The sequence below is a fragment of the Schistocerca americana genome, chromosome 2 (genome assembly GCF_021461395.2).
Source record: "Schistocerca americana isolate TAMUIC-IGC-003095 chromosome 2, iqSchAmer2.1, whole genome shotgun sequence".
In the NCBI taxonomy this organism is placed as follows: Eukaryota; Metazoa; Arthropoda; class Insecta; order Orthoptera; family Acrididae; genus Schistocerca; species Schistocerca americana.
The window spans coordinates 540,279,295-540,306,177 of NC_060120.1; the positions used below are offsets into that span (position 1 = coordinate 540,279,295).

Here is a 26,883-nt window from a genome sequence, read left to right on the forward strand (position 1 = left end):
CTTCTACCAGTTTTTCCATTCGTCTGTAAAGAATTCGCGTTGGTGTTTTGCAGCTGTGACTTATTAAACTGATAGTTTGGTAATTTTCACATCTGTCAGCACCTGCTTTCTTTGGGATTGGAATTATTATAGTCTTCTTGAAGTCTGAGGGTATTTTGCCTGTCTCATACATTTTGCTCACCAGATGGTTGAGTTTTGTCAGACTGGCTCTCCCAAGGCCATCAGTAGTTCTAATGGAATGTTGTCTACTCCCGGGGCCTTGTTTCGACTTAGGTCTTTCAGTGCTCTGTGAAACTCTTCACGCAGTATCGTATCTCCCATTTCATCTTCATCTACATCCTCTTCCATTTCCATAATATTGTCCTCTCAAGTACATCGCCCTTATATAGACCTTCTATATACTCCTTCCACCTTTCTTCTTTCCCTTCTTTGCTTGATATTCATACAAGTGGCTCTCTTTTCTCCATAGGTCTCTTTAATTTTCCTGTAGGCAGTATCTATCTTGCCCCTAGTGAGATAAGCCTCTACATCCTTACATTTGTCCTCTAGCCATCCCTGCTTAGCCATTTTGCACTTCCTGTGTCTTATGGCTTCATATTATGGCGAAACCAGTAACAGGGAAACAAAGTCTTTATTGTGCAGCAGAGGGTCATCAGAATTATAAGTATTATAATTTATTCAAACAACTGGAGATTTTAATGGGACACCCTCCTCTAATACAACTTTTTTCTACAGAAATAACCAATACCATTTATACTATCAATTCTTGTATAGGTGAACTTTATATCAGCTGTTTAACTGAATGAACTTCATATGATTTTGTATACAATGTGTTATGTTTCGGGCTAAACTACGTAAAAAGAAATCAATTTGTTAGTACACTGTATGTACAGTTAAAATTACTCTTCTTTTAGAAATATTTGAAATTACAAAATATCTGGCATATTTAAAATTCATATTATTAATTGTACAATCTAACACTTATTATTAAATTTGTTTCTGGATTCATTTACAAAGTAATAATATATTTTAGAAAAGATTCTTCTTTTGTCAAGAAAGTTAGTAAACTCTTTTGCTTTGTAAACTCTTTGGAACATTGTTAGTACTGCAGAATGTTAGTAGTAGTGGGAATGCTTCTGATGGGAACAGGCATGTTTTATGATTGATACTAACAGTGTAATTTGTGGTGTGATAGAAGTGGAAATTGTAAAGCCAGTGTGATATGGAAAATGTTCTGGGAAAAATTCATGTCAGCATTCATGAGTACAGCGGAGCTTACGCCAGGCATCATGATGGCCAAGATGTATCGTACATTGGTTGCAGACCAAGTTCACCCCATCATAACGATCATGTTTCCCAATGGCAGTGGCATTTTTCGACAAGATAATGCACCGTGTCACAAGGCCAGAACGTGGTGGAGTGGTTTGAGGAACACAGTGCCGAGTTTCAATTTATGTGCTGGTCCCCCAACATGCCAGATCTGAACCCAATCAAACACATCTGGGATGTGACTGAATGTGGCATCAGAGCCTACAAACCCCTCCCCAGAATTTATGGGAATAAGGTGACTTTAGTGTGAAAATGTGGTGCCATCTCCCTCCCGTGACCTACCAAGGCCTCACTGCTTCCATGCCATGATGCGTCACTGCTGTTATCCATGCCAAAAGTGGACCTACCAGTTATTAGGTAGGAGGTTATAATGTCTGTCTGATCAGTGTATGAATTAGAATTTGTCTTATAATTATTTGTTTGTGTGATTATTATTGCTGTTATTATGGCAGCTATTATCTGAACACTTGGCCTTCACTTTTCATGTTTCTGTTTCATATGAGTTAGATTGTAACCTTATGATCTTTTTTTTTTACACATGATTATTATTGTAATAATCTAACACATTCTACAACCTAGTGATACACTCATGTCATGGATCCATGGAACTCAAAAATATACAAACAAATATTTTCATGTGGAATGTTGTAACACAACCTACACCAGCAATAATGCTGATCAGTTCTGGAAGGTGCAATAATTGTCATCACCACTACCAATATAGTGCAAACACATCCAGACTATGGGTCTGCAAACTGGGAGTTTTGCTCACTCATACTGGAAGAAATATTTATTATGATTATAAACTATATTGATGCAGAGACTAATATATTTTCACTAATCACTAAAACTGATTACAGATAAACAGGAACATCTAATAATAAAATAACATCAATTTTGCAATCGTTTCTTTGTAAGGCAACTTCAGGTACAAATAAGACATTTAAAGACAGTTTCACAAAGCAACTGTTGCATGCATTTTATCTTGCACTTAATCTCTGCCTTTTAAATGCTTTTTCCTTCCTTCTGACATCTTTAATATATTGTCTTTAGAGCATTATTTCATAAATATCTCTACAGGAAATACACTATGTAAGTCACTACAAGATAAATGTTCTTCCATTTTCCTCAAGAGGAACGAAATCACCATTGTCAAGAATAATCACATCAGCTGTTATCAAATATATCATTATTTAGATATTTCTGGGAATAAATGCATTCTGCACTATCAATGCTTAAGTCATAAAAACGTGTTCCCTTTGTTCATGCTATATGTTAATTAGGCACAGCATATACAAGTTGCTCATAGTCTGCCAGAGGTTATACCTTAGGATGACTAGCTAGTTGTTGTCCATGTAATGGACAAGTAGTGAAAATATCACAAACAGAACATAGCGACAAAAACAGAGGTAAACTAAAATGGTGTATCAATAGTTCAATGGAGACCACCTAAGTCATCTGAGACAAGAAACAGCAAGAGCTAAATACAATCATCTCTGCTCAGTACCAACTTTCATTATTCCTATTCATCATATGGTGAGGATAGCTACACATTTCCTTTAAGATAAGAAAGAAAAAAAGAAATCATCTTATATCCTTCAATTTAGATCTCACCTCTTTATACAAGTTGCTTTGCAAACACATCTCACTGACAACGCAAAGGGTTACACATCCATCTCCACAGTATCTTATGACTGGCTGATTTATTACTTTAGATGAAACAACATTTGCTAGAGATTAGTAGAACAACAAAAATTTACAATTTGCTTCCAGTATTAGTGAGGATCAGAGTTGGTTAAAGGGTGTGTGGGGCCCCATGGTACTGATAACGTGCAGAGCCCCTATTTAACAACATAATCATATTTTTTAAATATATATTGTTTTATTTCCTTATAATATTTGAAAGTGATACCTAATAATATTTATTTCATTAATTTAGGCACCAATAGATGTTACGCACTTTCATTTTTGGACATTAATCTAATCAAAAAAATAAATCCTAGTCAAGACATTAAAATCTTCCATCAAAGTGGATTCTTTTTTTACATTTAAATAGCTAGGAAAAACCACTCCTCAGGCATTTAAATAAATGTCATCTCTTGTATTGTCCCTTCACAATAATAAAGTTGTTAACCTGCTGAAGCAACTCTGTAGTAACATGTCTAGAGTCTTAATTCAAGATTGTCAGGTCGTGGAGGTTTTTTTTTTTTTTTTTTTTTGTGGTTTTAGGGCGCACAACTTCAATGGTCATTAGCGCCCTGACTACGTTAAGAATGCACCACGAGCCACAAGTTTAAAACAACAACTAAAAGGGAAAACACGATAAAAGACAGACTGACAGGCATAGGATTAAAATACAGCATCATCAAATGTCCTTAGAGAGGTTTGTCAAATTGATAAAACGAAGCACATGAGCAGCTGCTCGTGGGTCATCTGCTAAAATGGCATCTGAAGTACATGGCAGGTTAAGATCTAGACGCAGTGTGTTAAAATCCGGACAGGACATTAAAATGTGGCGGACCGTCAGCAATTGCCCACATGGGCAGAACGGCGCCGGCGCAGCCGTCAGCAGATGGCGATGGCTGAACCGGCAGTGTCCAATGCGTAACCGGGCCAAAACGACCTCCTGCCGCCGAGAAGGGCGGGAGGACGTCGTCCAAGCCGCGGGAAGAGGTTTCAAGGCCCGAAGCTTGTTGTCTGTAAGTGCAGCCCAATCGGCATGCCACAGCGATAAAATGCGCCGACAAATAACCCTGCTACAATCTGATGAAGGGACACAACAAGAAGCTGTCCGAGGCTGGAGGACCGCAGCCTTGGCCGCGGCATCTGCAGCTTCGTTCCCAGGGATACCGACATGGCCAGGGACCCACATAAAGCTAACCGGAGAACCGACGTCCACCAGCTGCCGAAGAGAGCGTTGGATCCGGTGCACGAAAGGGTGAACCGAATACGGATCACTGAGGCTCTGGACGGCGCTCAGGGAATCGGAGCAGATGACATAAGCAGAATGTCGGTGGCGGCAGATGTAAAGAACAGCCTGGTAGAGGGCAAAGAGCTCAGCTGTGAAGACCGAACAATGGCCATGGAGCCGGTATTTGAAACTTTGTGTCCCGACAATAAAAGAACACCCGACCCCGTCATTTGTCTTAGAGCCATCTGTATAAATGAAGGTCATATTGATGAACTTCGAACGAAGTTCCACAAAACGGGAGTGGTAGACCGAACCGGGGGTAACCTCTTTTGGGAGCGAGCTGAGGTCAAGGTGAACGCGGACCTGAGCCTGGAGCCAAGGTGGCGTGTGGCTCTCGTCCACTCGAAAGGTTGCAGGGAGTGAAAAATTAAGGTGTTGAAGGAGGCGACGAAAGCGAACTGCAGGGGGTAGCAGGGCAGAGACATACAACCCGTATTGATGGTCGAGAGAGTCGTCAAAAAAGGAACGATAAGACGGGTGGTCGGGCATTGACAGTAGCCGACAGGCATACCGAGAAAGCAGTATATCGTGCCGGTAGGTGAGTGGCAATTCGCCAGCGTCAGCATGAAGACACTCTACGGGACTAGTATAAAACGCTCCGATCGCAAGGCGTAAACCCCGATGTTGTATGGAGTTGAGGCGGCGTAAGATGGATGGCCATGCAGAGGAGTATACGAAGCTCCCATAATCCAGCTTGGAGCGGACGATCGACCGATATAGACGGAGCAGGACGGTTCGATCCGCTCCCCACGACATACCACTGAGAACACAGAGGACATTTAAAGAACGGGTACAACGGGCAGCCAAATATGACACATGTGGAGACCAGCTAAGTTTCCTGTCAAATGTAAGACCTAAAAATCTGGTTGTCTCATCGATTGGGAGAGCAACGGGACCGAGTCGTAAGGACGGTAGGAGAAACTCTTTGTAGCGCCAGAAGTTAATACAGACAGTCTTCTCGGCAGAAAAACGGAAGCCATTGGCGACACTCCGGGAGTAAACACGGTCAAGAGAACGCTGAAGACAGCGCTCCAGGACACGTGTACAATGCGCGCTGCAATAGATGGTAAAATCGTCCACGAAAAGGGAGCCTGATACATCAGCTGGGAGGCAATCCAATATTGGATTGATCGCGATGGCGAAGAGAGCGACGCTCAAAACTGAGCCCTGTGGCACCCCATTCTCCTGGCGAAAGGTGTCTGACAGGACAGAACCCACACGTACCCTGAACTGTCGATCCATTAAAAAGGAACGAATAAAAAGACGGAGGCGACCGCGAAGGCCCCATGTATGCATGGTGCGGAGAATGCCCGCCCTCCAACAGGTGTCGTAAGCCTTCTCCAAATCAAAGAACACAGCCGCGGTCGGGCGCTTCCGCAAGAAGTTATTCATAATGAAGGTCGACAAGGTAACCAGATGGTCAACAGCAGAGCGGCGCCTACGAAATCCACATTGTACATTGGTAAGTAGGCGTCGAGACTCGAGCAGCCAAACCAATCGAGAGTTAACCATTCGCTCCATCACTTTACAGACACAGCTGGTAAGCGAGATAGGTCGATAACTGGAAGGCAAGTGCTTGTCCTTCCCCGGCTTAGGAATCGGGACAACAATAGACTCGCGCCAGCATGCGGGAACATGTCCCTCAATCCAGATGCGATTGTAAGTACGAAGAAGAAAACCTTTACCCGCAGGAGAAAGGTTCTTCAGCATCTGAATATGAATAGAATCAGGCCCTGGAGCGGAGGACCGTGATCGGCCAAGTGCGTTTTCGAGTTCCCGCATGGTGAATGGGGCATTATAACTTTCACGATTCGAGGAGCGGAAGTTAGGTGGCCTAGCCTCCTCTGCCTGTTTGCGGGGGAGGAAGGCAGGGTGGTAATGAGCGGAGCTCGAAACCTCTGCGAAAAAGTGGCCGAAGGCATTGGAGACATCCTCAGGGGCCACAAGGACGTCATTCGCGACCGTCAAGCCAGAAACTGGTGAGTGGACCTTAGTGCCAGATAGCCGGCGCAGGCTACCCCAGACAACAGAAGAAGGAGTAAAACTGTTGAAGGTGCTTGTGAAAGCAGCCCAGCTGGCTTTCTTGCTTTCTTTAATAATACGACGACACTGAGCAAGTAATCGTTTATAATTGATACAATTCGCCACTGTAGGGTGGCGTTTAAAGGTGCGTAAAGCACGTCGACGAGCACGTAAAGCGTCTCTACATGCTGTGGTCCACCAGGGGACCGGTACGCGACGTGGAGAAGAAGTAGGGTGTGGGATGGAATATTCAGCAGCAGCGAGAATGACTTCCGTGAGGTGTGCGACCTGACGATCGCAGCTTGTGAAGGTTTGATCCAGAAAGGTCACCCTGGAAGAGAAGAGCCCCCAGTCTGCCTTGGAGATGGTCCAACTAGAGGAGCACGGAGAGGGGGTATGCTGCAGGAGATGGATAACACATGGGAAGTGGTCGCTCGAATATGTATCAGAAAGTGCATAGCACTCAAACCGGCGTGCAAGTTGGGGAGTACATATAGAGAGGTCTAAATGGGAATAGGTGTGAGATGTGTCCGAAAGAAAAGTAGGGGCGCCAGTATTGAGGCAGACAAGATTGAGCTGGTTGAAAAGGTCTGCTAACAGGGAGCCCCTCGGGCAGGATGCTGGAGAGCCCCAAAGGGGATGGTGGGCATTGAAGTCTCCAGTTAACAAAAATGGTGCAGGTAGCTGAGCAATAAGTTGCAACATGTCTGCCCTGGTAACAGCAGATGACGATGGAGTGTAAACGGTACAAATGGAAAATGTAAAAGTGGGGAGAGTAATGCGGATGGCAACTGCCTGCAGGCCGGTGTGCAACGTGATGGGATCGTAGTAAATATCATCCCGGACCAGCAACATAACCCCTCCATGAGCTGGGATACCTACCACAAGGGGTAGGTCAAAACGCACAGAGGTGTAGTGTGCCAAGGCAATTTGATCGCATGGGCGTAGCTTCGTTTCCTGGAGGGCTACGACGAGCGGACGGTGCAAGCGGAGCAGCAACGTCAAGTCCTCTCGGTTGGAGCGAATGCTGCGAATATTCCAGTGAATAAGTGCCATCGTAAGAAGAAAAGGAAGATGAAAGAAGGGGTCACCTCGAAGGCCGCTGAGGGCCTGGCTTCGAGCGAGCACTGCCGCCGCTATCAGTAGGCGGACAGTCATTGTCCATTGGGTCTATAGGTTCATCGGCCATCTTGGGAGGATGGCCGGGAGGGGGAGCTTCCTCCGCCGGTGAACGGCCAGATGTTCGGCTACCAGCGGTGCGGCCAGGCGAAACGGATGACGGCCTGGGGCGGCAACTGCTGGGTGGCGCAGGAGAAGAAATGCGCCGTGGCGGAGAAGGAGAACTGTGCTTCCTATGAGCCTTCTTGGAAGGACGTTTGGTGGAAGTACCGGTCGAAGGCTGAGAGGTCGAGGTACGTAGGAAGTCTGCACGGGACGGTTCCTTCTTGAAGGCCCGTGCATCTGACTTCTGGGTCTTCGTCTTAGCAGAAGCTGATGAAGGGGCTGGTGTCTGTGGGGTGATGGGAGGAAGAGGAGACGTCGACCGCGCGATCTTAGCACTGGCCGAACGGACGACCGTGGTGCTGAAGGTCAGATCGCATGTCTGGGTTGCCACCTCCCTGGTAGTCCGAGGAGAGGCGAGGACAGTACTGTATTTCCCCGCTTGGAGCAGCGTGGGCTTCCTACTAGCCAATAGCTTGCGAGCAGCCGAGGTGGACACTTTCTCTCTGACCCGAATTTCTTGGATACAGCGTTCTTCCTTATAGACAGGACAGTCGCGGGAGGATGCAGCATGGTCACCCTGACAGTTCACACAACGAGGAGACGGAGGTGGACAGTCACCCTCATGGGCATCCCTGCCACAAGTGACACATTTAGCCGCATTGGAACAAGACTGTCGAGTGTGGTTGAAACGCTGACACTGGTAGCAGCGCGTAGGTCTCGGGACATAGGGGCGAACAGAAATAACCTTGTAGCCCGCCTTGATGCGCGATGGCAGCTTAACACTATCGAAGGTCAAGAAAAGTGTCCGGGTCAGTACAAGGTCATCGTTGACCTTTTTCCATGACCCTATGGACAGCCGTCATGCCCTACTCAGCGAGGAAAGATTGAATCTCCTCATCAGTCAATCCGTCAAGGGAGCTAGTATAGACTACACCACGAGACGAATTCAAAGTTCGGTGAGCCTCCACCCGGACAGGGAATGTGTACAGGAGTGTGGCCCGAAGCAGTTTTTGTGCCTGAAAGGCGCTCTCAGTTTCTAGTAATAAGGTACCGTTACGCAACCTGGTACAAGATTTGACAGATCCGGCTATGGCATCTACGCCCTTCTGGATAACGAAAGGGTTGACAGAGGAAAAATCCTTTCCGTCCTCAGATCGAGAAACGACGAGGAACTGTGGGGCAGGCGGTAGTACTTTTGTCACTGGTGGCTGGTCATGTTTCCGTTTTTGGGCAGAAGTCGAGAGAGATGGAGTGAAATCCATTGCGGAGGAATCCTCCATGATTGCCAGCGTCTCCGATGGCGCGCTCCTTCCTTGTGGGGACCCTCTCAGAGGGCACTCCCGCCTTAGGTGAATGTTTACACCTCAGGTCACACCTCCCGAGAAACAGACGGAGGGACAAATCGGCATGGTCAGAAGGTATCAGCTCAGGCAATCACCCCTCCCCGGGCCTGGCCTTTACCAGGGGGTACGCGCGTGCCTTACATGTCTACCCAGGGCAGGGAATTACGCGTTACCCCGTCACCGGCTACGCGTGCGAATGAGTGGGTCGGCCTTCAGGCACGCACAGGGAGGAAGGAAGAAGAGGAAAAAGGAGAGAGAGAGAGAGAGAGAGAGAGAGAGAGAGAGAGAGAGAGAGAGAGAGAGAGAGAGAGGGAGGGAGGGAGGGGGAGAGAGAGAGAGAGAGAGAGAGAGAGAGAGAGAGAGAGAGAGAGAGAGAGGACAGACTGTCTCAAACGTCGAGGCGGAGACCAGAGAAGGCAAGGAGAAGAAGGCAATTAGAAGGCAAGGAGAAGAAGGCAATTAGAAGGCAATGAGAAGGCAAGGAGAAGGCAAGGAGAAGAAGGCAATGAGAAGGCAAGGAGAAGAAGGCATTGAGAAGGCAAGGAGATTTTGCAGGGGAAAGAGTAAGGAAGACAGTGAGGTGGAGAAGAGCAAAGAAAGGAACCAACCAAAGGTAGGAAGAAACGAGAAGTGAAAAAGCAAAATGACCGCAAATAGAGGTCGTGGAACCGTCCGTCTCTGGATGCAGGCGCTAACTACCCCCGTGAGGGGGAAGGACTCCTTTTAGTCGCCTCTTACGACAGGCAGGAATACCGCGGGCCTATTCTAATCCCCAGACCCGCAGGGGGGAGGTCGTGGAGGTGAATGCTGTTTCAGTTATGTAGATCCATGTGATTTCAAATCGATCATGTCCACACTGGAACTCCCATGCACAGATCGATTTCAACACTCTTACCTTTAACTGTAGGTTTAACCATTATTCATCTTACTCATGAACTGACAGTAACGTTTGAATAGCTAACATGAAGAACTAACGAGAAACCTTTGTTCAAGACTGAGGCCATATTTGTTGAATGTTAATAAACTGAAAGTGTGAAAATGCATTTCTCAGTAATGTTTGGACCAATTTAAACAATTTTAACTAAATTTCTGCACATATACATTAATGTAGATATAAAGCTCAAGAAACACTTAGCAGTGTATATAAGTGGGCAATGAACAATAAAGTCACACTTAGTATGAACTTCTACACAAACAAAATGCGAGATTACAATAACCTGAAATTAAATAATGAATTCATACAATGTGTGGAAGGAACAAAATTTCTTGGAATGCATGCTGACTGTCAACGTGGGAGGAGTAACAGTATCTATACAACATAAGCCCGCTGAATTCTTAAATGAATATGTAATTTTTTATGTCATCTGTATATTTTGCTTATATTCATTCTATTATTAGTTACGACATAAATTTTTGGGGAGTGAACAGGAAAAATAGTCAAACTATATTCACACTGCAGAAAAGAGCAATACATATGAGACCATGAGTGGCAACATGGCTCATTGCCGTGACCTTTAAAAACCCCAGAAATCTTAACTGTTCCTTGTGAGTATATTTTTCAGAGAGTCATGTACATAAAAAAGTATTGATTGCTAAGTTAAACAATGTTTATTACGTGATTATAAAATTAGAAATAGCTATAATTTTGACCTGAACAGAAAAAATAAAGCTAAAAGTCAGCAGAATTTATTGTACAATACCATCCAATTATATAGTAAATTACCATGGTACACAAAAGAGACAGATACTATCTGCTCTTTCAAAACAAAACTAAAAGAAAATTTACAAAATAAAAGTTTTTATACTGTAATGGAGCACTTCAATTACAAGGGGCAGATTGGTATTATTCAGGATTCCAATACACCATATTATTCCTGGCTCTTTTAGCCACAAAACCCTATTTCAACACAATCTCTGTTCAATGCAATGGCCTTACGCAACCTTACTAAGAGGCCTGTATGCCCAAATGGTACGACTATACTGCTCGATGTTGGACCCAGCATCTTGCTGCATGAATAACCTCCCCATCATCCACGTACTGCTTACCACAAGAATGCTTACTAGGCCAAACAGATGGAAGTCAGAAGGTCTGAGATCTGGGTTGTGTGGTGAACGAGGAGGAATAGACCAATGATGCTTTGTGAGCTGCTCTCAGCTCCGCAGATTTGTGATATATCTACCATTGTCATGGAGAACAAAAAGTTCATTTATATCACCTCAAATGAGTGTGTCTGAAGGTGCCAACATTGCAGGATCACAGCTGTGTGTAGCCAGTTGGCATGTGGGCGATTGGACAGGTTTGTGTGACCTTGTTGCAATGATGACAGATGCCTCACTCAAAGACACACTATGCTTTTGTTTACTCCCAGATCTCCATAGACATTCTGCAAACACCTACTAATATCTGCGGTGTTCTGGTTTTCTGCCAAAATAACTCAATCACAGCTTGGAACGCACCTCTGTTACAGATGCCATTTTGAAGCCTACGTATAGCACCGCTACCTATCAGGACTTCGTGAAACTGTTGGGGCTGAAGCGGGAATATGCCACGATGTCCCAGAACAAATTCTGCATTATTTCTACTGAAATTGGCCGAGAAAAAATGTGTTGTACTACTTATTGAAAGCCCCTTGTAAAGTAGATTACCTAATTTAAGTAGTCCTGTATTGTAATATAGACAGAAATAATATTTAGTAAGACTAAAAACCAAATGTAATTAGATTAAATGAAACTTCACTGTAATTACTATGTAAGAAATTAATTGCAAGCCATTAATTTTTCAATGTTTTGAATAATGAAATTCAAACATTGTAAATTGTTTCACGGATTATTACATAAATAAATAAATCAATCATATGGCTTCATCACTTAGATTCAAAAACTAGCCCAGTAGTCTTGCATCAAATAAGACCAAGTAAATTTCATGCACCAGAAAGCTCTCATAAACTTTACCTCTCAACACACACACACACACACACACACACACACACACACACAAACTGGGGAAACTGAAATAACTGTCTGAAGTGAGGATAAAATAGAGAAAATAGCACAGATTAAATAGAAAAACTAAGTAACAAATGAAAGTGCCCAGATTTATTTAAAAACTTATACTTACGTGGCTCTGTAACTTTAGCAATATTTGTAAGCAAAAATTCTTTGTCTTCTGCTTCTATAATCAACATATCTTTTAGAAGCTCAATCATTTCAGCATGTGCTACAGCTTTTGAACGCATATAGAATGCCAAGAAACTGTAACAATAAATCACTTTTTTCAGTTGTATGGACAGAAATGAATGCAAAGTAATTTAAGTAAACAAATAGCATGCAAAAGTCTGTTGCATGAAAAGCAGTACAAAAGTAATCCCTCTAGAAAGAGTGCAGAAATAGTGATACATTACTAGAAATGACCAAAAGTTTACACTATATATGAGGCATTTTGATACACTATTCCATTTAGAACAACAGAAAACTACAATGAACTGAGAGAGAGAGAGAGAGAGAGAGAGAGAGAGAGAGAGAGAGAGAGAGAGAGAGAGAGAGAGAGAGAGAGAGACTGTACTTATCCATCAGTTAGTTCACGACAGTGCCAGAAACACAGGATAATGTGTAAGCGGAAGCAAAGCAATAATGAATCCAACATCTGGAATTAAACACTGATGATAAATATGATAAGAAGACAGTGATTGGAAAAAGCACAGATATTGACCAGGCAGTCAGAGCATAAAATGAGGATAATATCATAATAATATACAGCAGACTGTTGAAGAAAAAATTAACTAAAAAACTATAATAAAATATTTAAACATCACATTTTTGCAGAAATAATCACAGACCACCTGACATGCAGTCAGTGGCGGATTCAAGCAGTGGCATAGAGTACAATAAAAATATCTTTCTATTAGCTGCACAGTGAGAGATCAACCTGAATTCCACAAACTGAATCCACACAATCATTCTTCAATGTTCACAATATTGTCCTTATGTATGTCATCCAGTGCAGACTACAAGAATGCATCGCACCATTAGCAGTCCATCTATTACAGTCCAGAAGCTGCATGAATAAATTTAATCTCTCCACAGATTTAAGGACTCCATCCATTAATTCAAACTCTTTTTAAGTGGGAAAATCTTACTGTAGTGTGCCACTATCTCTTGAAGATTCTGGTACTTGGCTCCATGGAAGTTGAGTGCTCTTAGAGAAAATTGGCTTAGATAGTCATTAGGGGCTATAGTATCACCACAGCATTGCACTCACAATGGGAATGCACCACCCATCTCTCCAAGTGAAAATGTTGGTCACTAGTGTTCCTCCTGGCCAGAACATATGGATGCACAGCACACGGTCAACTTGTTCTGCACTTGCATCTGACACTGTTGGTTACTATCATCATTGTACTGTGGACTATTCGATAACAACCTCAACTGGCACTTGGTCTTTGTCTCTGGTTGCAATTCAGATTGTGTGTCTCTCTGCTGTAGACAGCGTTGTGGTGAATGTTTCCACTTTGCACCCCTTTGTTGCATAGGTTTCTTTGGTCTTGTCCTAGCCTGTGTCTTGTCTGCTGTCAGTCAGTTATGTTTTGCTCAACTTATGCTTTGTGTCATGCTCTCTTCTACAGGTGGCCCTTCCACCCTGAGGCTTCACCCATTTCTGTCCTGGGTTCTGATGCGTGCGCTGATATCTGGCTACTTGAGGATACAGTTTTGGCGATGAGGGAAAAGGAAGTTGTTTAGTAAGATGGATGCTAAATTGGTTTGCCTACTGGAGCAATAGCAGCTCATGCAACAGCAATAGTTTTAGGTGGACTTGTTCCAAAATTACTTCATCTTCAGGCAGACAACCTTCAAGCACATGAGCCCACTTGGCTCCAGGCCTCAGTGCCCCCTGCAGTTGAAGCTCCCATTTGTTCTCCATCATTGTGCCTTTCAATGACCCAATGGAGGATTGGGACAAATGTTTCCATTGACTGAAGCAGCATTTCACATTGTTTCAAGTCACAGATGATTCATTGCAGTGATTGTTATTTCTGTCACGGGCAATGCCAGACATGTTTTTTCTGACCTGAAATTGGTGCCTATCTGACCCCATCACACTCTCCTTTCAGTAGATATGCAGCTCTGCTTACTAATGATTATTACCATAGATATCATGTGATTGCTCCCAGGCCTGAGATTCACAAATACCATAAAGAAATCATATAAAATCATATCACTCCTGAGTCACTGAATTGCAAGATCTCAGATGCAAACATGATTTCATTTGTGTCTATCGAGGCTGCAAGACTGTTTGCTGACTCCTAAAATCTAGCACATGTATGTGGAAGAACAGGAAGAATAATGTAAAGAACAAAAAACTGCGAGTAATGATAATAATTATTACTATTTACAGTAGTCAGTTCAAGCACGTGAACTGTTCATCATTCTAGCAAACAAAACTGTAAGAGAGAAAAAAAAAAAAAAAACACGTTATTACAGTGACTATTGAAGATTCTTTAGAATTTAGAAGAAAACCAAATGAGTTTGTCCTTAAGTCTTTCATTGCAGTTGCAAAGGATGTTATTTAACCGACACAGCTTCTTTTACTTCTTTCTTATCACATACCTATATCCTGCCTGACACAGGAGGTGTACAAATCTGAACTTGGGCAGTTCTTTTAAGCTCACCGAGTCATGCCAACGTTTAGATTCAGTAGTTGTGTTTTTATGACACACCAGAATGTCAGTACACTAAAAAATAATGCTTTGTCATATTTCTCTTCATGAGTTGGGTAACATCTGTATCCTTTTTAGCAGACTATGTAACTAAATTGGTATTTATATCTAAAAACAAAGATGATGTGACTTACCGAACGAAAGTGCTGGCAGGTCGATAGACACACAAACAAACACAAACATACACAAAAAATTCTAGCTTTAGCAACAAACGGTTGCTTCGTCAGGAAAGAGGGAAGGAGAGGGAAAAACGAAAGGAAGTGGGTTTTAAGGGAGAGGGTAAGGAGTCATTCCAATCCTGGGAGCGGAAAGACTTACCTTAGGGGGGAAAAAGGACGGGTATACACTCGCGTGTGCACACACACACACACACACACACACACACACACACACACACACACACACACACACACAAGCAGACATATTTAAAGACAAAGAAACTCTTTGTCTTTAAATATGTCTGCTTGTGTCTGTGTCTGTGTGTGTGTGTGTGTGTGTGTGTGTGTGTGTGTGTGTGTGTGTGTGTGTGTTTCTTTGTCTTTAAATATGTCTGCTTGTGTGTGTGTGTGTGTGTGTGTGTGTGTGTGTGTGTGTGTGTGTGTGTGTGTGTGCGCTAGAGAGTGTATACCCGTCCTTTTTCCCCCCTAAGGTAAGTCTTCCCGCTCCCGGGATTGGAATGACTCCTTACCCTCTCCCTTAAAACCCACTTCCTTTCGTCTTTCCCTCTCCTTCCCTCTTTCCTGACGAAGCAACCGTTTGTTGCGAAAGCTGGAATTTTGTGTGTATGTTTGTGTTCGTTTGTGTGTCTATCGACCTGCCAGCACTTTCGTTCGGTAAGTCACATCATCTTTGTTTTTAGATATATTTTTCCCACGTGGAATGTTTCCCTCTATTATATTAAATTGGTATTTATTTACTCATAAAATGTGATTAGAAATGTGGAGATTAATCACTGTATAAATATCACCAAACAGAAATCTTTACTGCAAAACAGAAAAAATCTCAGATACATTAATTTCACTGAAACACCCAACTAATAACATTTGTCGTGGACTAGTAAGGTTGTCATCACCAGTTAGCAAGTTCACTCATGATACTCATACCCAAAGAAATAGTACATTTTCACCCATGTCTTATGCATAATGGCTTACATATAAATCTGTGAAGTACAACAACTCAAAAATTAAAACAAAATACGTTAAATATAAAAAATGTTGAGAAATTCTATTGGATACATACATCATGCCTGTTAGGATAATACCAACTACACCAGGCTTTGTCACAAAAAATAAAATTTTCCATATTACATGGCCTTCCTCCAGGGTCAACATTTCATCCATTATTAAATCCGACATCTTTTTTTGGAAAGGACCACATCCTTCTGAAAGATTTACACTGAAAAGTAAACAATTTCTCTTTAGATGTATATTCAATGTAGCCAATTGTTCTGATAAAATTCCCACATTCACAACCAGCTAAGTTGACATATACCAGCTACAGTAATCAGCTATGGAAGTTATTTAGATTTGTGCATTGCTGGATCCCACATTCTGTTGATAAAACAGAAGATGCAGCAGCAGTAGTAGTAGCAGTAGAAGTAGTAGTAGTAGTAGTAGTAATAGGAGGAGGAGGAGGAGGAGGAGGAGGAGGAGGTGGTGTAGGTGTAGGAGAATTCATCTGTAAATCACTTCTATGGGGATAACGGTCATGCCATAGTACTACAGTGTAAGAACAAAAACATTCATTAAGATATACAAACATTTACACTCTAACAGGACAATACTGACAGTGACAGAATCGTCAGGGTTATTTGTCTGAAGTAATTTAGGGAAACCATAGAAAATATAAACCAGGATCACCAGGTGGTGATTAGAAGCTCCAACCTCCTGAATGAGCTCTCTACAAAAAGTTACTGAAAATGATAAAGGACAGCAAATTCAATGACAAAAAAAAAATGAAATGAAATGTCGTGTAGCTAGGGCCTCCCGTCGGGTAGACCATTCGCCTGGTGCAGGTCTTTCGATTTGACGCCACTTCGGCGACCTGCGCATCGATGGGGATGAAATGATGATGAGTAGGACAACACAACACCCAGTCCCTGAGCGGAGAAAATCTCCGACCCAGCCGGGAATCGAACCCGGGCCCTTAGGATTGACAGTCTGTCACGCTGACCACTCAGCTACCGGGGGCGGACAATGACAAAATTGTGATGAGGGGAAGTTCTGGTTACGATACCAGAACAGTAGTAGAATTTGCTGAGAACAACTTATGCTCCCTTAACACACTTGTTGGAAGGAACCAACTAAAAAATGGACTAGCAAGGAAAAAATGGAGCTGATTACATTTTATCAAGCAGTATGGAAAGTTTAAATGATGCATTGGTCATAAATCATTCAGAATTTAAAGTTATCATTGACTAATAAGATGCAGAGTAAAAATAGATTCAACACAAAAACCAAACAGACTCATACGGCAGGAAGTCAGAAATGTTGATAACAACAATTTATTTAAAAGGGTGAGGTATAACACGTTAAATAGAGCAATGAATTCAGAGTCTTGCAGTATGAAAAATTACACAGATATTGATAAAAGATGCAATTATTTAACAAGAGTCCCTAATGTTGCAAGTACAAAACAGAAAGAAAAGAAGAAAAATCAAATGAATGCTATTAATGAGACGGCAAGAATTTCGAACAAAAAGTAATAGCAAGATGACAAAAAATGCCGAATCAAATGAAACTATATGAAAATGTCTTTCAGAGGATGTCAAAATGTATAATGGTAATTTGATAAGATATAAAACTGAAAATAAAGTGAGAATGAAGACAAGTAAATAGAAATTTATGTTGGGTAGAAGTCACATTTTACCACTTATAATTACCACAGTAACTAACAACAATGATAGAAATGAATGAGCATTCCAAGGTTTCTTTGAATTTTATACATTTCAGGAAAAACAAATAAAATAATAATGATGATAATGGATTGCAAAAGTAATGCCCAATGAGATGAATGAAGTGGTTTAAATAATGTGTGGTGGTAAAAGATAGTGCTTCAATGAAACCACTGAATATGCACAGCTGTATCTCATCTAACTTAATGAATAATAAATTTTTCCTAACTCTTATCTATCTTGCTGTAACCACCTTCACCTCCAGCAGATTCCTGGAGTCATTCCCAGCCCATCAGATCCACAGTGCGCAAGTGGGAAAGGAGAAAATCATCTTCATAATGGGGAGAGTGACTCCCCAAACACCTCAATAATGGTCACAGCACACCAGGCTGCTACATTATATTTAATGTTAACAATTTTCTTTTCTTCAGAATTGCTGTCCTTGCTGCTGCCAGCCTGCATTTCATATCCTCTTTACATTTACCACCATCATTTAATTTGCTGCATAAATAGTAAAATTCAGCTACTGCTTTCAACATCTCACTTGCTAATCTAATTATCTCAGTATTGTCTGATTTAAATTGACTACAGTCCCTTATCCTCATTTCCTTATATTGATGTACATCTTATAAATTTTTTTCAAAACTCTATTCATTCGTCTAAAATGTTCTTCTCAATCCTCTGTCATTTCTGATAGAATTATAATGTCACCGACTAACCTAAAAGTCTTTGTTTCTTCCTCCTGAACTTTAATTGCCTTTCCAAATTGTTCCTTGGTTTCTTTTCCTGCTTGCTTACTGTGTAGATTTATTATCACTGGGGATAAGTTGCAACCTTGCCTCACTCCCTTCACAACTAATGTTTCCCTTATTTCCTACAACTCTTGTAACTGCAGTCTGGGTTCTGTACAAGTTGAGAATAACCTTCCATCCCTGTATTTTATCCCTTCTACCTTAATAATTTCTAAGAGAGTAGTCAAGTCAATGTAGTCAAAAGTTTTCTCTCAATCTACAAATTCTATAAACGTGTGTTTGCCTTCCTTTAACCCATCTTCAATATATAATTTGTAAAGTAAGCATTGCTTCACATGTTCCTACATTTTAATGGAACCCAAACTGATCTTCTCTGGGTTGGGTTTACCAGTTTTTCAATTCTTCTGTATATAATTTGTGTCAGTATTTTGTACTATCAAACAGATATGTCAGTAAAAAAATCAACAAATGGAAAATCCAGAATGGAATGTAACAATATTATGAAAAGGAAAGCTGCCATTCACCATATATTGGAGATGTTTAGTCGTAGATAGACACAACAAAAGGACTGTCACACATAAGCTTTCAGTCAACAAGGCCAAAAATTATAGTTCTAGAAAAGAATAAAGAAAAAAAACTCAAAGAACAAATAGAAAATAAATTCTGTGCCTATTTGGGACTCAGCATCTCTGCTATATGGTGAGTGGGAACTTCCTTTTCATAATACTGATAGTTCAGTAATATTCACATCTGTCTGCCTTTTTTAGAATTGGGATTATTACATTCTTCTTAGAGCCTGAGGGTATTTCATACATCTTGCAAACAAGGAGAAATAAATTTGTCATGGTATGTTGTTCCAAAGAGCTTAATAATTCTGACTGAATGTTGTCTATGCTAGGTGACTTGTTTCAAATTAGGTCTTTCAGTGCTTTGTTAAATTATTCTCACAGTATCACAACTACCATTTCATCATCTTCTGCTTTCTCTTCTCTTTCTATAACATCTGCCTCAAGCTCATTTCCTTTGTATAGCACTTCTATATATTCCTTCAACTGCTCGGCCTTCCCTTCTTTGCTTAGTACTGGCTTGCAATCTGAGCTCTTGATTCTCATGCATATACTTTTCTTTTTTCTGAAGGTTTTCTTTAACTTTCCTATATGTGGTATATCTTTTTCATGGTTTTGCAATCTTCTGCAAGCCTTGCAAACCTCCTCTAGCCATTACTGTTTTGTCATTTTCCACTATCTGTCAATCTTATTTTTTGGATGTCTGCAATTTCTTTTGCCTGCTCCATTTGCTGCAATTTTACATCTTCCTCTTCTGTCAATATCTGATATGTCATACAAGGATGTCTACTGGGTCTTGTCTTTCTGCCTATTTGATCCTCTCCTGCCTTCACTATTTCTTCGCTCAAATCTACCCATTCATTTTCTATTGCACTCGTTTCCCCCATTGCAGTCAACTGTTGCCTAATGCTCCTGTTGAGACACCCAACACTCTTTTTTCCAATTTATCTAGACTGCATCTTCTTAATTTTCTACTTGCAATTTACAACAAATGAATTAAGATTGTAATCCACATCTGTTTTTGGAAAAGTTTTGCAGCTGAAAATCTGATTCCTAAACCTCTGTCTTACCATTATAATCTCTGTATGTATACAGACTGAAGAGATAAATGAAAATTTTTTTCCAAGACTGGGATCCAAAGTTGGGCCTTCCACTTACTAGGCAGGTGCCACTCTGGCACAATGGCTTCTTACAACTGCATAGGCTACCCTAGCATGCCTCCCTTCTCATTCCAAATTCCCATTCACATAGATGTTTGAGATTTTGGAGGATCTCTGGAACCGTCTGAAAACTTTCGGTGTCTCTAGATCTCCTCCAAGTACCCAACCATATTTCATGATTCTTAAACCAAGTGTTAGCAATGACTAAATGTGCTCTGCACAAAATTCTAGCAGATAGCTTTGATTTTTATTTCTTTTCTCCAGTTCATGTTCTCATAGCATTTTTCCTTCTCTTCCCTTCCTATTGTTGAATTCCAGTCAGCCACTCTACGTAACTAGCTGAATAATTTATTTTATACTTTATCATATGTTCTTTCAATTTCTTTATCATCTGTGGAGCTAGTTGGAATGTACACTTCTACTACTGTGGTGGCAGTCCGTTTTGTGTTTATCTTGGCTACAATCATGTTTTCACTATGCTGTTCACATAAAAAAACATATATCAGAAACTTTAAAGATTTATTATTGACATCAAAACGTTACACAAAGGTCATAAGAACATGGGTTCAAGAATCCTTCATTAGGTAGGTACGAAAGGAAATCACGCCTTCTAGTTGTACAGTTTACCTCAAATGTACATTTTTACTCACTTCCTTATTTACAGGTGGTCCCAGCAGTGTTTTGATTCATATGATTGTCATTTGTTCCGTTTTAGAGTAACTTCCATCACAATACATTGCAACAATGTATTCATTGTTGAGATAAATATATACTACATTCATGGCCGAGCAGATGGGAATGAGGACACAGCATGTCAACTTTATGCTGAACATTACTCTGATAGGCAGTTGCCTTGTACAATAATGTTTTTAAGATTCCACCAATGCTTGTAAGAGACAGGCACACTTGAGAAGAGAACTGTGGATGGTGGGGGACCATGAGATGTATGAATGCGTGACCTTGAAGAACTCTTTGTACTCTTTGTACTGTGGGTGAAAATCCATCAGCTAGTACATGGAGAATTGTAAGAAGCAGAGGCATTAATCACACCGTCTCACATCTGGGCTTATGAAAACTCTCACATAATGTGACAACACAGGCATCAACAGAGGTTCAGCCTCAGTATGTGGAGTAAAATCATTCACGATCATCTCACTGGCCTCCACTTCTTTCTACAAAGTCTTACTGGAAAAACGTATCTACAGTTTTTCAGATACAAGTTGCTTCATTTACTTGATGTGGTTTATGGATCGTGGTGATCCACTTCACTTTAGATGAATGGTTTACCAGTATATTGATAACCAGTTTCCAAACACATTGACCAGTTGAGGGGGAATCCACTGCACAATCTTCCCGATCACCAGATTTGAATCCAATAAGTAGATTTTTTCCTTTGTGGACATTTAAAATCCTTGGTATATTCAATTAATGTACCAATCTTAAGCTCTGAGGTGTGTACCCAAAATGGATTTGACCAAATAAAGAACAAACCAGGATATTTCCACAGTGTACGGCGAAGTATAGAATGCAGGCTAAGGGGTGCATTGTAGTAGGGAGTGGTCAATTCAAGTAATTTTTGTAAATGTAAATGTGTTTGGTACATGTATCATTTTTGTCCACTAATAAATCCTGTCATACCTCCCTAACAAAGGATTTTTTGGAACTGTGTTCCAATGAACTTTTTGTAATGCTTTGACATGAAGAATAAATCCCCAAAGTTTCTGATGGATGTTTTTATGTACCCTGTACAATAAGTTAAAATTCATAAAGCAAAGCATTTTTTAACATGAGTGAACTCTGAAAGAAGCTAAAATATATTGTTAGGCACTTTGAAATATTTTTTCAATAATTACACATTATACCAGGTGTAGAAGTGTGAAACCGGAATTTCCCTATAGATGGTACTAGCCGTTCAAGTAGGGCCCATGAGACCACATCTGCAGTGCCATCTGCTTCCTTTAATGGCTGACAATGAATGTCAACAAACAGCAACCCAAGTTCCATACATTGGTATCTGTTTCAAACCCGTAAGGATTTCGAATTTTGTGCCTACGAACTATTATTTGCAGACAGCATTGGTTTTTTGTTATCATTGGAAGAAAACTGCTGCAGAATTGTCATATGGATCCTTCTCCGCAGCACGAGCTTTTCTGAATTATGCAGGTGGACATTATCCTGGTACTATATCCTTTGTTACTGTAATCCTCCTGGCCTCAACCACATTTCCATTTTTTCCTGTGTATGTCATCAACTTAGCAGTTCTGCTATTGGAGAGTGGTTCCAGTCAAAATATTCACACTTACACATCAAATGTTCATACAAACTGCATTCAACATCATTTATTTGACATATCAACATTCTATTAGAGGTGGAAGTATTTTGAAAAGCATTTTTGGTATCTGGGCAGGTAAAATTGCCCACATAAAACATGTGTTCACTGAACTCACTGTCTGCAAATACCCTGTTGTCTTTAGCAATATTCTATGTTACAAAAAACAAGGTTTTCCTGATGTTTCATCATTTTTGCTCTGTTTGGCAAAAATGCTTTGTTGCTTCTTCATCAGAATTGTTATTCAGCATTACTTTTGTATTCTTGCATGTTTAAGAGTTCACTACAGGCTCCAAAATGTTTTGTGTTAAAATGCTGCTGGACGTACTCTTGATACCATGCTGCCATAATTGCAGAGTAAACACAAAGTTTAATCGCCACACATGGGAAAAAAAACCTTTCTGTCTACTCTCAGTTTATTTTGGACAACTCCTTTCACTTTCCTCTTTTTGCTGTCACCCACTGTGCGAAATGCTTCAGTAAAATTCACTGCATGATACTGCAATCTTCCATACAAGCAGGCAGTAAACAACTGAATTTCTGAAACAATGTTTTCTTCAGACTTCAAAGGCAACTGACACCTGTCAGATACATCAGCTGCATTACTGGCTTTGTTATTTAATTCATATTTGTTTCAGTATTGTGCTCTAACAGCAAAAATTATTGCTCAGAGGGGGTGGGTGGTGGGTGGGGGGTGGGGGGAAATGAACGCAATAAACGGAGGAACATTACAGATCCTGATGATACTGTAGATGGCTACTCTGAGGGCTTTCAAATGTGCTTAAATGGTGCTTAAATTAAAAAGTTATAGCAACAGATATATATCACATTTTACAAATGGGATGGTCCAAAGATACCTGCGGGCTTACCTATGAGCACCTTTCAGCTGGGAATGGCCTACAGGGCACAGGTTGCTCACTTCTGTTCTACAGTGCGACCTGAGATGAGTGTCTGCTACACTATATGGGCTACAAAAATATCCATGGTAGATATCTTCCATCCTCAATCCACTTACTTGGCACAAACGACTTCAGAGCCCAATTTACACTCAGTTTAAACTTTACCCATAATTCCTCTACAGTGATCATACTGGAACTAAATAATGTCAATTCATTATCTAACTGGAATGCTACTAAATGCTTACCTGCTCTCTGTAGCAGAAATACTCTCCTAGCCTTCTTGATTGATTCATTAACTTTAGTAACCATAGTCGCTATGATGACATCATGAGCACTAATCCCTGTCTCTATAATGACAGACCTGTTTGTAGTTGAAAGGTCTAAAATATTTCCACTGAATGTGAGCTTGTCTAACTAGCTGCTCAAGACAGTTTTTGGGAAACATGTTCAAAAGTATTTTGCAAGATTGTCTATCTGCATCCTGTGCAATGATCTGTAGATGACCCAGTTCATATTCAGTAGGTTAAATTCAACTCTGATTAATACTGCATGATCAGGGAAATTCTCCCCCTTGACCATACACTTTCTTTGAGTGACTCTAAAACTGTCAAAGTGGATTCGAGTGGCCAATAAACAGTCCAACAATTAACTTGACTTCACCCTTGACCTGTTATTCGCAGCCAAATAACTTCATAGTTGCACTCAAATTCAACCTCAATAGAGAGAATATTTTTGTCAATAGTATTGAACGCTTCCCCTCCTATGGCATCTAATTTGTCTCTTGAACGGACTCCAGACCTGAAAGAGTGATGCTTTGTTGTCTGTAAAGAACTATTGAGTTTCTCTGAAGCAGAAGGTGATGGCTCCTCCACAAGAATCATTACAGTAGATGACACCTGAGTACACTACCACCAAAATGAAACAAAGAGAGCAAGCAAGGAATGCCACTATTCCTCATAACCAAAACCCCAGAAGTTCTGAATGCAGCCATGTACAGGGAAGGTTTCTCTGACACACTTTGGGATGAACGAGCCATTGTCTTGGAACACCACATAACTAGAGGAAACACCACCACCAGTGTGTCAGATTCCAAAATGCTAAAAAAAAAAAAAAAAAAAAAAAAAAAAAAAAAAAAAAAAAAAAAAAAAAAAAAAAAAAAAAAAAAAAAAAAAAAAAGAAGCTTTGGCCTGCAATAAGACCAAAGTACAGTGGACTTTTGACTAAAGGTGTCATTTTGCAGCATGATAATGCTCGGCTTCATACTGCTCATGTAACATTTGCAATCACCGACAAGCTGCATTTTGATACTCTGCCACATCTGCCTACTAACCAGACCTCACATCAAGTGATAACCACATGTTTGCACCACTCAAAGAGGCAACTGAAGGAAAGAAACTTCCTTATGATGAAGAGGTGCAGTAGGCAGCACACAAGTGGCTGTGCAGATAACCAAAATATTGCTCACATACCTGTTTGTGAGGCATAGTTACTATCCAACAACATACACGGAATGAAATTTGCAAAGACCTTATGTCCCAGTATCAATATTTCCCTGTTCATTATCCTTGTCAGCCGCATGGTGAAACTGCATTGCAGCATCACACATTCACCCTACAATTTTGCATTTTTCCATTGATACCTGTGTGAATATCAATCTGTAACCAATTTGCATCACTCCTTTGTGATGTGTCTTTTTTTTGTCTTAGAGTGTATGTGCACCGGTCACCATGAAACATAAGAACTCTAATGTTCAATAAATTTTGACTGAAATCTGTAAACTAAATTAATGAATTATGTTGTGGAATGCTATTGTAATCAAAATCAACAATTGTTGAATGTGATGAATTTCATTAGGGACTTAATTGAACTGCTACCGGATGGTGACTGTTAGGTACTGCAGGATCTGACCTAGATATCTGAGCTAATAATCTTGTTTCTAAATTTGTTCATAGCACATAAACTGGTCATCTTACTGACTGAACTTTGGAAGGAATATGTGTATTCATGTCATCTACGAGGGTTGCCCAGAGAGAAATGCACTGCATTCTTTTCGCAGCTGAAAACAATGCTACAAATGTGAAATGTTATGCATGTATTATTTGATGTCTCCTGAGTGAGCGCACAAAGTTTCCGTCCCTTAGGACAGATAGCGTAGCTGCAGGACAGTTTCAAAGTGGCGTCTGTAGGTGATGTACATTACAAGCAACGCACCGTCATTGAATTTCTCACTGCAGAGAAAGAAACTGTATGGAATGTTCACAAATACTCGTGCGAAGTCCATGGAGCATCTGCTGTTGACAAAAGTACAGTTAGTCACTGGACACACAGTGTGAGGTCATCAGAAGGCAGCTTGGTGGAGCTCCACGATTTGCAGCAGTCGGGGAGACAATCCATGGCTGTCACATCTGACATGTTGCATGCAGCAAGCTGATGATGTCATTTGCGAGGACAGACACATTACGACTCTGCCAATCAGCAAAGGATGTGGGGATGTAATTATCTGCACTCCAGGATATTCCAAAGAGTGTGCAAGATGGGTTCTGGGGTGTCTAACAGTGCATCACAAATCACACAGAAAAAACACTTGTCTTGATTTGTTTCAATATTTTGAAGTTAAGGGGGGGACCTTCTTGTCCCGGATTGTGACAGGTGATGAAACCTTGGTTCACCATTTTGAGCCCAAAACAAAACGATAGTTGAAATGGCGCCATTCCCACTCTCCACAGAAGAAAAAATTCAAAGCAACTGCTTCCACCAGTAAGATGATGGTCACCATGTTCTGGGACTGTGAAGGGGTGATGCCAAGAGGCGGTACCATTAACTCAAAAGCATATGTCAACACATCAACAAAACTCAAGATATGCTTCCAACAACTTTGGCACCACAACAACCCACAACATGTTATGCTGCAACATGATAATCTTCAGTCCCACACAAGTCTGAGGACTGCTGAACAAATTGCAAAACAGGGTTGGATAGTGTTACCCTGCAGCTCTGACCTAGGTCACTTGGACTTCCACTTGTTTGAGCCATTGCAGGATTCCATTCATGGAACACATATTGAGGACAATGAAGAGGTGATTCACGCAGTGAAGTTCTGGCTTTGCCATCAGGACAAGGATTGGTACCAACAGGGCATACATGCCCTGTTTTCGCACTGGAGGAAGGCCATAGAATGGGATGGAGACGACATGGAAAAACAGAGTGTGTAGACAGAACACCATTCTTTCGTGTATGTAATTCTCATTATGTTCAATAAAAAACTGTTGAAGAAAATAAATGCAGAGCATTACTTTCTGAGCAACCCTCGTAAAATACGGTGTTGTGTAAATCTTTGAGCAAACACCATCCCACAGTCATTTACACTTTCAGCTTCTAGATGATTAAGACTAGTGCTACAGACGATTAAGACTATTGCTACGGAGTATGAGACTACAAAATCGGTATAATTCCTATGTAGTAGAATTTAATTATTTACTTAATTATTCGCTTATTTTTGTATTCAACTAATTTTACTTTTTATTATTCCTTCCTAATACCACCTTACCCCGATCCCTCTTCTCACTACTCCATATTTCCTCCTCTTTACTTCAATACATTGATTGCATTCATCTCTCTACATTTTATTTTATCTTTGTCCTTTAATCGAACTGTACTACTTATTCTTTCCCTGCTATCATC

General features: G+C 40.9%; 1 protein-coding gene across 5 annotated transcripts in view; it reads right to left on the bottom strand.

Annotated features, from left to right (window-relative positions):
* LOC124594786 (transmembrane channel-like protein 5) overlaps positions 1–26,883 on the bottom strand; it is a 279,471-nt gene that overhangs the window by 18,749 nt on the left and 233,839 nt on the right. For all 5 annotated transcript variants that reach the window (XM_047133199.1, XM_047133201.1, XM_047133200.1 and 2 more), the window contains exons 15-16: positions 15,843–15,998; positions 12,008–12,141 (exon numbers count right to left, since the gene is read on the bottom strand). In XM_047133199.1, the coding sequence (XP_046989155.1) occupies positions 12,008–12,141; positions 15,843–15,998 (290 nt within the window). The remainder of the gene's footprint in view (positions 1–12,007; positions 12,142–15,842; positions 15,999–26,883) is intronic.